General features: G+C 43.0%; 1 protein-coding gene across 1 annotated transcript in view; it reads left to right on the forward strand.

Moving 5' to 3' along the window:
- Positions 1-10885: 10885 nt before the first annotated feature.
- LOC118785797 (nck-associated protein 5-like) overlaps positions 10886-12126 on the forward strand; it is a 191486-nt gene continuing 190245 nt past the window's right edge. The window contains exons 1-2 of the mRNA XM_036540733.1: positions 10886-10944; positions 11212-11238. Of these exons, the coding sequence (XP_036396626.1) occupies positions 10886-10944; positions 11212-11238 (86 nt within the window). The remainder of the gene's footprint in view (positions 10945-11211; positions 11239-12126) is intronic.

Raw genomic sequence — 12126 nt, forward strand, 5'->3', positions numbered from 1 at the left:
ATTGGGTACCCACCAAGTTTCATGAAATTTGGCCATATGCGCTATACCAGAAAAACAGAGAAAAAATTAAAATGCCTATAGCTTTGGAACCAAAGCAGATGTTTCAACCAAATTTCTTGTGCATCATCACAGTGAAGGACCCTAGCTGGGAAAGCATGAAACCTGTGTGTTGGCCATTTTGTTTTTCAAATGTATCTGGGTATTATCATTTTTTCAATGCTTTTCTATGGCAGGCCATAGAAGCCCTAGGTGGATGTGGGTGGACTCTGGCACCCTCATAGAGCACAGTCCAAGGTATCCAGGCACCAAATTTGGAGTCAATCCATCAATCCCTGTAGCACCACCAACAGGCCAAATTTCAGAATACATTTTTGCTTATTACTTTTGAACCGTTTATCCTAGAGTTGTGATCCTGAATTCCTGGGTCATGTTGAATTGAATAGACTCATCCACTGTAATGGATTTTTGAAAAAAAAATCATATTTTCAATTTTTCGAAAAACCTACTTTTGCGAACTAGTCCTAGACCGTTGATCCTAACACCACCAAATTTGGTCCGTATCATCTACAGAGGATTCTGATCAAAAGTTATTCAAAGGATTTTGCTAGGGCAAACGATACGGTCGCTGTCGTCCAATGAAATTCCATGGTGAAGACACCAAAACAGGAAATGAGTCATATCTCAGCAATGCTTTGCTGGAGTGATGTCAAACTTGGTACACTATGTTGGTATTAGCAACACTTGGTATGCACCAAGTTTCATGAAATTTGGTCATTTGGGGCGCTATACCATTAAAAATCATTAAAATACCCATTACTCTGGCAGAAAAGCAGATATCTCAACTAAATTTCTTGTGCTTCATCAAAGTTAAGGATCCTATCTGGGAACTTATGAAACCTGAGAAGATGGCTTATCTGAGATTGTTGAGTGCTATTAGAAATCCCAAGAGACTAGTTTATTTTTATTTTTATTTAAATGTGGTAATTTCATCTAAGAGATGTAGAAAATATATCAGAGTACCTTGTTTTATTCAGTGTATTTTTATTTTTATTTTATTAAATTGATTTCAGATTGAGATTTCCTTTATTGTCATTTTATCATGCACTTGCGTACAATCAAGAATGAAATGTGGTTTCTCCTATATCAACAGTGTATATAAATTACAAAGAGAATTAAAACAACACATATCCATAAACAATACACTCAGTTTTGTAAACATTTGGAGGGGAATAACAGCATGTACTGTCAATAAATGATCTTTGTTTGTCTGTACAAAAAGTGCCAGGTGCAGCATGAAATGGATTGCACTAGTGCAGAATAGTGTCTGTCTGGTCCTATGGGGGGATTAATGGTTCAGTGAGGGGGGGGGCAAGAGTGTTCATGATCTTCACAGCCTGGCGTATGAAGCTATTTAGAAGCCTGGTGGTATCAAATGAAATGATTTCTTTAAATAAATAAGATTTGATCTTATCAGGGACATTTTATTATATTCAGCTAATATGGTATGTTCTCTGCCATTTTTCCCATGATTTTGGATTTTTTTAAATACCCAAAAATTGCATTCCTCCAACAGCATTGGCACTTCTCATTGCAATGTACCAAGAAGGCACACTGCATTTTATGGCATTGCTTATGTTTAAGCTTGACATATATGTAGTGTGGGGCAGTGTGGTGGTGCAAATGGGTAGCAGTACTGCCTAACATTATGGAGGTTTCAAGTTTGGGGCGCGTCTGCATTCAGTTTGTACCTTGTCCCTGTGTTCATGTGGTTTTCCTCTGGGTATTCTGGTTTTTCTACCACAGTCCAAATACATTCAGGTAATGTCAATTGGACATGCTATATTGCCCATAGGTGTGAGTGTAAGAGTGGGTGTCAATGTGTCTGTTCACCCTGTGATGGACTGGTGTCTTGGTCAGGGGTTGTTCTCATTAGTTGTCTACCTGGTGGCCCTGAGGTGCTTGGCCCCTTCATTGCTGCTTGCAGCTATATTTGCCTTTTGATACTCTCGTGAGGAGAGCTGGGGTGAATCGAGGGGGAAGTCAGGGAAGGAGAGAGTGGAGCCACACAGTTTTTTTGACCTCTCTGTCTCTTCCTCATTACTGTTCTTGCTAATGGACAATTGTTCTGTACCTTCTGTACCAAACATTCCTTGTGTCAAAGTAAACAGTTCAACTTTACCGAGTGGTCCTGTGGATTTTCTTGATGTGAAGGGGAGTCGTTAGAGCGTTAGAGCGTCAAGCTAAGGCTTCATTCAATGGAAACCTACATATAGATTATAGGTAGTAAACTAGCCACCAAATGAATCCACACTCTCCAGTCTGACTTCTATATCTGATTCTGGATCAGCATCCATCACTCATTACTCAGAATGGTTGTACCTAGAATTTGAATCTCCAACCTTCTTGTTCAGAATTTAACAGTGGTTGCTCCATCTTTGGGAGTGTAAGCAGTGCTTATTATTTATACATGTGTCACAAACTGTTTTAGTTGCAAAACTGATTATGATGAGTTTTTCATGCAAGAAAATACATTTTATGTTGCTTCTTAAATGGAAGAATGCAATTCTAATTGACCTGCACATTAGTAACATGCACTCTTAAAATAATCTTGTTGCCAGGCAATGTTATTCTTCTCTTCCACCCCACACACTAGAAGTATGACATAACTAAAATAATACGACTTTGCTAACTTGTTGCTGTTACCATGTCTCTTATTTAGTGCAGCTCTGTCCGTGGGGGGCTTTCATTGATAAGGAATGCAGCGCTGAAAGGAGCGACTCAGTGGAAGCCCTCAGAAAAGCTGGCTAATGGTATTCAGTCATCTCACTAAGGACGCTGGCTGGCAACAAGGCTGCGAGTCACATGTCTCCCTTTAAAACTGTTTTCATTCTGGAGAGCCTGTGGGGCCGAGCGGAGCTCAGACACTTGAGGAATGTTCCGCACTGCTGTGGCTCGCGTTTCGCGGCTTGAGCAGGGAGATGAACCTTCCCTTTTTACTGCGTCGGACCGCCTCGCCTCAACGTAAACGCATATGAGGTAATCCGCCCGGAACACTCAATCAAACGCATTGGCTAGCGCAAAGAAACACTGTCCTAAAGAGGAATCGGTGATGGGAACGGTCGGTGTATAGTGCGTGCAGGCGTGCGAAAGAGCGTGTGTGTAAGTAAGAGCGCCGCAGGGGAAGTGCCGGAAGGCGATTCCAAGGACTCTTGACAGCTAGTTAGTAAACACCCGGCCGTCAACAGCTGGTCATGATGTAATGTGGAACTCCCCCCTACCCCCCCACCCCCCGCCCCTCCTCCCCGTATTTACAAGTAGCAGGGTGTTGCGAAGGACCAGTCTGGCAGCCGAGAGTGAGAAAAAGCCTAGTGGCTTTACAACTCGGTGGGAATTTACGACGCCATGCTTTCAGCCGCCTTCAAAGGAAACACCGCGTTGTGCATTAGCTATCAGAGGTATAGATCACATACTTCGAACATCTTCTCCGCTGCAAACCTGTTGCTCTGTGCACTCCCGACGAGAAGGCAACCTAACAGTAGGTTTTGGTGTTTTGATTACAGCTCTGCGGAGACAAATAATTGGTATAGTATGCAGCTTGCTAGCTAGTTGTTTTCTCTCAGAAATGCATGTAGAAACTTGTTGGGATTTTAAAGGTTTCTTACCGATTTCGCAAATGACATCAAGGGTTGGCGGTAAATTATCAGTTGTTGCTCGTTTTTCCATAACTATTATAGCTGTTGTTATTATCTAGGGTGTGTAGCTTAGCGCATGCGATGTCGAAAATGTAACATAATAAAACCAGCTAGAAGTTACAGGCAAACATTGGCAGGACTTCGTCAAGCGGGTACATATTCAAAACTTTTGAATACCTGACTCTAACTTCAGAATCCAGGAAACGTCCTCTATGTTTGGTGTGATAGTGTTCTGCATATAAACAGTGGCATTTTCTTTAACCGGCAGTCATGGTAAGATATTCATATTGAGTGCATTCTGCTGACTAACACATGCTGCGTTATGTAGATCTCCGGCGCAGGAAACCAATTTGATTCGGTTCAGGATGCAGCATGGCTTCTGAGGGGCGGGATCGGTACAGGAAATGGGCTTTTCCTTAAGGCATTCCATTAGGACTGCATGACGTTATTTGGAAAGATGTTAGGTGGTCATGAATTAGCCTTTTAAGGGCCATCTAACTGGCATGAGCTTGAAATTTACAAATAAACACTCACCCTGGGGGTCCTGAGCAAACACTGACTTTTTTTGAAGGAAATAAATTGAAATTGCAGCTGTTTTTCAACATACTTATTAAAGAATAATTTTGGAGCAACCTGCTGATTCAGAGGATGGCCTGATGTGGCCTTTAAAATTGACTCCACACTTATCCTTTAGAATCTTCATAGACAGTTTCCCTCCATAAGTTCATAGGCACTTCGGAAAAAATAATCTGATAATGTCCTGCTGAAGAGCTCCCAGCAAATGTGTACAGAATAATGTATGTAAAGCCACCAGACGTCAACCCTGTTTTACAACTCAGTCATGTGGCATGTGGCACCTTTGGTGTATGAGGGTGCTGCATGGTTACTGCCAGTTAGCCTCTGAGCATTGTGAAAAGGCGCCCTGCTCATAAAAACATACATATCAAAGCCTGCCCTGGACAGAGAACATTGTACTGTGCATGTGAACACAGACATGTTGCATTCTATTCTTAGCACTGTCCTTGCCAAACAGATTGGTCTGGCACTTACTATACTTCATATTATCATTGGCATTTTACATAGCCTCTGCTAAGAATGATGGATTGTCTTTTCAAAACAAAGTGCAACACGTCCTCCATAATAATGCGTTCCTCAGTAAGCATTATTCTTGTTCTGTAGGCATACTCAGGTAATGCTGCGTGTACTGTGCCAACAGTGTTTAATCAGAAACTCTCTCTCTAGCAGGCTCCGAGGCCTTTGTTTCCTTCTGTCACTGCGGGTCTTTATTTGCACCCTCAAATGGACGTGCTCCGTACTGAACCTGTCCCACAGAATAAAGGCAACATCTGTTTTTTTATTATTTAAATGTGTGCAGCCACCTTTAAGTCTTGTGTCAAAAATGATGAAGTAAGAGTTTAATTTCCAGTCTCGTGCAAACCACCAATTTTTACAAAAGAGAATGGAAAAAGGGTCAAGAATTTAATGAGAAATGTTCAACCCCACAGTCAACGTAAAAGCAGTACAGAATGTATTTGCAACTGTATCTCACTTGCATCACACGTTTTAAGTACATGCTACACGTCTGTTTTGCATTTCATACAGCAGGACCTTTTAGGTGGTGGCCCAGAAGCTGCCTGTGCCCTTCTGATGGTACTTCCTCTTGGCAGCCAGAGATGATTAAAGGGGAAAAGTAAAAACAGATATGTCTCTCAGGTGAATGCTTAGCAATTGCATGTGTAGAGGTGTAACATTAGCCTGTGCTGGCCGCATTTTGCATCCGGAAGCTTTACTATCAGATCACAATGGATAGTATGTATTTTCAGAAGAATGTGCTTTTATTGTTTATACACACATGCCACTCAATGACAGATTTTGAACTGTAGTATGTAAAATGTCTTGCCTGCCTGCTCCATTCTTTATCTAAATGTGGCCCTAGGGGTGAAAAAAATGGTTGAAGGGCTGTGTGGCATGGCTTTGCAGAAATAATATGTGATTGATTAAAATTCTACTGGATTAATCAAAGCAGACCCGTCCCGCCCGCCCACATTTAATTTCCTCTCGCGGAAGCTCTTGTGTCTCAGCTCCTTCCTGTTTCGCTCAACCCCCTCGTTCTTCAGCCCGCTTTCTCTGCCACTCCACCATTCAAGTGACCGCCATTCATAAAGAGGGCCTCTGTTTGTTTTTCCAGGTCCGGGCCTGGCCTTGCCATTGTACGCACACAGTGCATTATACACACTGGCAAAGGCGTGTCACTCACTCTCCTTCCATTTGTCACTTTGTTGTCCGAGTGTGCCCTTTGTGTCTTCTGCTCTGTCTGAAAGGCAACCACGTATGGCATGGCTCGCCATGGAGTGCACCCGCACTTGGGGGCCTTTTGTAAGGGTAAAGTGATCTTTATTAGCAAAAACATCAATGCTGCTGCATTGTATGCCCCATTATGCAGCAACATGGAATATATACTCAACATTATACTGTGTGTGTGTGTGTGTGTGTGTGCGCGTGCGTGTGTATTAGGGATGTGCATCTCCATCACTGAGGCCGATGCGATACACATCTTGATGCATTGCCAACGATCCGATACATTAAAGATACATATCAAGCAACTAATGTGATACAATACGATTCACTCATATAGAGGTAATGCACGTGATGTCACAATAGGCGGAGTCACTGCGAGTTACACCCACTGAGCGGCAGCGTTAGCGTTCAGCTCGAAAACACAAAAAACTTGGAAAGAGCTGTTACTCAATTGACTGTACAAATAGATTCAACAAGAAATCTGAGCTATCTTTTTACAGACTTCCGAAAGCTAAAGAATAGAGAAGCAAATGGATCGCTGCAATTTGCAGAAACAACTGGAATCCAGGCACTGATACGTGTAGCTCACAGCTTTACAAATAAAAGTTGAAATAAAATAAAAATAATTGTACAAACCTGTCCACACACAAACAGAATATCCATGAGTGTCCTCGTCACTTTAATTTCACCAACAAATCCCTCCTTGAAGTAGGCTACAACCAAGCTTTTGCGGACATTCTAAAACGCTCAAGGTGATACAGCTTAAAGTGGCTTAATGTTCCAAAACACCGATCAGTGATCACCAGATTTCTCTCGGACATCTCATCATAAAAACTTCCACCTGTCAAAAAATCAAATCCAAAATCCTATGAGTATGGACGTTATCTTACATTAAGCGTTTTCCTAACCGTTTAGCCTCCGTTGAGCCAAATATGCAAAAATAAAAGAAATCAGGAAGGGGGCAAATACTTTTTACGGCACTGCAGCAGTAAATCCATTCTGCTCAGAAATAAAGTAATGCAAAGGGGGTCAGTTACATCTTCCGCCAGTCGAGGGACATGTACCATGACTCCTTTCTTATCATCCTTATTTCTGCACATCAGCCAGATCGAGCACATCCAGAGACACGCTCAGCTCCAACACTGCAAGGTAGGCAGATTGTCTTTTGCCACTTGTGTTCTGAGGGGCCAGAGTGATCTGGACGTCTCATTCACAAAACTAGGTCTCTGCTGGGGGGGCTCATTCCTGACCCTCTTTCTGTCCACCCCTTCCAAAGCAATGTCACACACAGACAGTGGGGCTTAAGGGCGAAGGGGTGCATTGATACATGCCCCCATCCATTACACTGCCTTGTGTGCGGGCCGCTGTTTTTAGGGCTCTCTTCGGCTGCCATCGATTGCAATTTGCCAGGTAGTACCTTACTCAAGCATGCAGGTTTTAACGGAGGGATTTCATGTGAACTTTTGAACCCTTCATGACATAATTTTCCCTTGCTGTGTCTTCAGGTTTTGTGTTGTGACCAGAAATGAAGAGAAAATGTCAAAGCCTTTAGGGAGGAAGGGTTGTCGTAGTGTGTAATGGAGTAGAAATCCATGCGTTATTAAACAGAAGTCACATACAAAGAGATCATAACAGGAAATCCATATTTGTCCATAGAATTGCCTTCTTCCTGTTTTTTTGTATAAATGTTTGCATAAAAATCTCGCCTGTGATGTGATGCTTGTGGTGAGACAATGCTGGACTTCTGATTGGAAACACTGAGCTACAGCAACATTCATGCAAGTGGAAAAAGGATTTACACAATGCCGATACTCTTCTATTTTAATGGCAGGATGAACTGCTTCTGAGTGTGTTGAAAAAATTCTAATGACCAAAACTGAAGCACAATATCAAAGTAATGTTGTGTTGTCCACATATTTTAGGTGTTGTTGTGGAATGCATGCTGTAATACCTTCAGTTTTAGCAACACATAGATGTGGACTCCTATCTTTCTCTGTTGTTAGCAGGTGTGCTTGTGCTCCTGTGTTTATGAATGTATAATGTTGTAATCAAGGTGCATTGGTATGGATGGGGGAAGAACTGAATTCAGGAAATCTCCAGTGGACACTACATTTCTACTGCAATTGTATATAAAAAGTAAGACCATGGAAGCCATAGGTTAAGAAGTGGGAGATCATGGTGTTAAGTGCAACTGCCACAGACTCCTATGAGGTCAAAGTTTTGAATTGGAAAATGAAAATAAAAGCATTTGTGTACAAAGGGCAGGGTAGCTCTCTGACATGGCAGTTGGCTGGCTGGACTCTGGACAGGAGGGTCAAAACCCGGGTGAGGCACTGCTGTTGTGCTTAACCTCAAGAGGTCCAGGAACATTTTGGTGCCCTGTTAAGCAAGCTAATAAATTATGCTATATAACAACATGAACTGAATGCATGCTTTCAGTTGCCCTTGAAAGCAAATACAGCTACACACTGCTCTTTAGTCTATACCTCATGGGACAATTGACTCTCTTGAAATTCCTCTCAAGCTAAGCCTTTTGCATCGACAAAAGCCAGGATTAGTGTACAGTTGGACACATTGTACCAAGCTGACTTTTGTGGAGGTAACCATGTGCCAAGTCGCAGTTTGATTTTCACTATTAAAATGGATTTTTCATTTTCCAGGACCTTGAATTGAACGCCATTTGATAATTTAAAAATGGATTGTAGCCAAATGGCTAATATGTGCTTGTATCCAAGTGGAAGGTGCTTTTGAAGTTGCCAGCCATGCTGTGTGGAGAACAAGTTCCTTTAACAATTGCTTTTAGAAGAGAGGAGATAACCTCCAAGGCTTTGCTTGCCTGCACTGCCTTCTCTCCCTCTCTCTCCTTTTTCCTTGCCTCATCCACCCCCACTGTTACCCCCCTTGATGACTACGCTCCCCAGTGTGACCCTGGCAGAGTTCACCCATTTTTTCGGAAGCAGATGCCAAAAAACCCTGCCTCTTCCCAGGCATCTAATTAGCTGTGGCACAAAAGCCTCACAGATGTCATAATTGTGCTCACGCCTTTGATCACGCCCTCTCTGTTGCACTTGCCGGCTGCAGGCGGACCAGAGAGGGTGTCAACGCGTGTCTCTGTGGTTCGAGGGGCACCGGTTTTACATATCAGTAAATGGGTTTGCTGTATATCCTTTCTGGGAGGCAGAGTGGGGTTGTGGGGGGGGGGGGGGGGGGGGTTGAGGAAACATACAATGGAAGAACAGAGCAGTTGGGGCAAAGCAAAATCACAGCATGTGTGAGCGATGTTTGTAACATGACTGAGGCAGATGAAGTCACCCGTCACCTTGGGCTACAAGCACCAGAACTTCAGTGATATGTTCTGTCACCCCACCCCTATCAATCTCATTTTACTGGATATTACTTGACAAACAACTTTTGCACGCTGCTTCTTGTATGAATCACCACCATTCTTTAAGTAAATAGTAGCTAACATTTTGGTCATGCAGAGGACACAGCAGCTTTGCTTATGACCTTCTACGACAGCAGAACATTAGGTACTGCTTTGTAGAAGAGCACAGGTACTCATGCAAGAAGCAGCACGCAAGCAATATTTGTCAGTGTATTCGGTTTGTACTGTGTATTCTCTTATTTGCATGCATTACATGTTTCCTAATGTATCATTGTATATTATTTAGAGTATAATTTATATATTGGATTACATATAATGGTGTTATACTTGTTCGTAATCAGAACAGTTAACTGCTGTCATTGGTTCCTTTGCTGTTGTGTGTGAGATGGTGTCAGCGTAGGGTGTTATTACTAAACATTTTACTATAAGTAATATAAATGAACTGTTTAATGGGATTCGGTCATCCCTCTGATATGTGAAATCAGTGGTTGTCCGGGGCACTTAGTCTGGTGTAATCAAATGAAGTATGATCCCTTTTAATCTTCTGCCTTACATTTCCTGTGACAAACACAACCCCCAGGCCCACAGGAAACAAGGCCTTTCATTTCTGCCCTAATCCCTCTCAGAAAGCAGATTGAAATGTAATTGAAACGTGATGACGATACAGACCGAGAGCTGCGTCTGCCTCACGGTTGCTTGGAAACAAGAGTTCAGTACCGTCTGCCAGTGAGGAGTCAGTGTAGCGGGCAGGAGTGTGGCATCAGTGCATTGGTTTGGGCCAATGTGATGAGGGGAATTCCATGATGTCACCTGTATGTTACAAAACTGTTTCATTTCGAAATGGGACCAAACCAATATGTAGTTCATGGGAACGTAGAGGCAATAACTTTTTTGTGCTTAGGACATCTGACCAAAAATCTCTGGATTCAGTTTTCAAATGCTTTGTGACCGCTTGCTTGCTTACTTGATTCTGAAGTTATGAGTGTTCTCACTAAATGAAATATTACTTTTATTTTAATGTCATACCATTGAGGGGCGCAATGTAAGGAAGCATATTGACTTGCGGTGCAGTGAAGTGAATTTATCATTGATGGTTCTCCTACTCTTGTACAGAAGTTTAGGTCCTCTCTGTCTGAAAAACTGGGCCAAAAGAAAAAGGTTGATGGACATGCTCTGAAAGGGTACATGTGTGGCCTCTCAGCAGAACACGTTTTGAAATGATGCGCATGGACCCCAGTCCCCTCAGGCCATAGCAGTAGTGGATCCTCACAGCCCTGACCTTCGACCCCTGCCGTGCCCTGTGAGGAAGGTCAGTGCTCATGTTTTGGAAAGCGCAGGCCCAGTGAGCAGCAGGCCCAGCGCTTTGTAAAGGAGTAGTATGCGTGAAATGAAGAGTTTATCTTCCGCCTGCAACTCCCATTGGCCGAGTCACTTTGGTTCCCAGCTCTGTTTGGAAAAGGCTAGAAAAACATGTAATGGAGGGCATGGGGGGCGGGGAGAGGAGACAGGGATGAAAGACGAGTTTGGACATCCTGCTGTCACGGAGGATGATCTCCAATACATGATAGAGTAGGAGGCTGAAGCTGAGGTTGAGGACAACTGCCACCCTTGCATTCAGTGTGGCAGGGAGAAGCATGGACTCAAAGTCCCCTCGCGGCGCTCGCTGACTCATATCTCTCACAGGCACTCGGGCTGCCAGGGCGGGGATGTAAACGGGCACAACTAAGCGCTTGCTCTCTCGCCCCCACAGTGGTTCACGGGATCGCGAGGCGTCGCTGAGGACAAACGGCATCCATGACGGGGAAGAGGCACCTGGAGAGGAGGGAGCTGCTGAAGAGGCTGTCCCTGGACGGAGGTCTCGTGGTAAGGCTGCGCTCACCCCTCCCACCCCCCCCCCCAATCAACGTTAGGCAGCTTGGCCATGGCTAAGTGCGGAAGTCAAACAGATAAGATGAGCTGAGGTCTTCGGTAGTGCTGCCAGTGACATACTTCGGCTGCTGGTGTGTGTCAGGCTTATCTGTCATGTTTGTCTTCAAGGCTGGGTCTGTGGCCATAACTCACTCTTTCAGTGCTGGCTCTGATTGTAACAGTGTTAGATCTGTCACTGGCTTGTTATATTCTTGAATCACAAGTTCTGGAAAATATTTCAAATGCAATACATTCAAGTAAATAAATTTAATTAATTGGTGCTGGATTAAGGGCACGCCTGTGTGTATGTAAAAGAGCAATAGTAATGACTCGACTTCATGAGCAAAAAAAAATACATTAAAGAGAGGCAAAACTTACATGTGCATTACATTTCCAAGTATAGTTTAGTGTCTAAAAGATACTTTTACATATTTATTTTTTTAAATGATGGGCATTACTTACTGGCTGATGCTCCTATATGCTGCTGAGCTACTTTGACATTTTGGCCCATTAAAAAGGGTGCATAGTGTAAACTCGGAAATACCCTTTTCTGTTACAATCTGTAATAATTTTTTATTACAATCACAACTGTACTTCATAAGGGCACTAAAGGTACGTGATGAACAGCTTTTTCAGTCAGACTGCTATCACTTTCTATAAATGAAACATCAAAGCATGGTATTATCTTGAATCATACCATCATTACCCTGTTTATTGCAGGTGGTGGTATTGTAGATATTGTTACTGTAGATTTTCATATTGCCCATGGCTTTATTGGCTTATTGCTTGACTTCTAGATTTACATGAGTCCCAGGCCAAAGTTCACATGCAACAGCTCAAGTA

Source organism: Megalops cyprinoides, chromosome 11 (assembly GCF_013368585.1).
Source record: "Megalops cyprinoides isolate fMegCyp1 chromosome 11, fMegCyp1.pri, whole genome shotgun sequence".
Lineage (NCBI taxonomy): Eukaryota > Metazoa > Chordata > Actinopteri > Elopiformes > Megalopidae > Megalops > Megalops cyprinoides.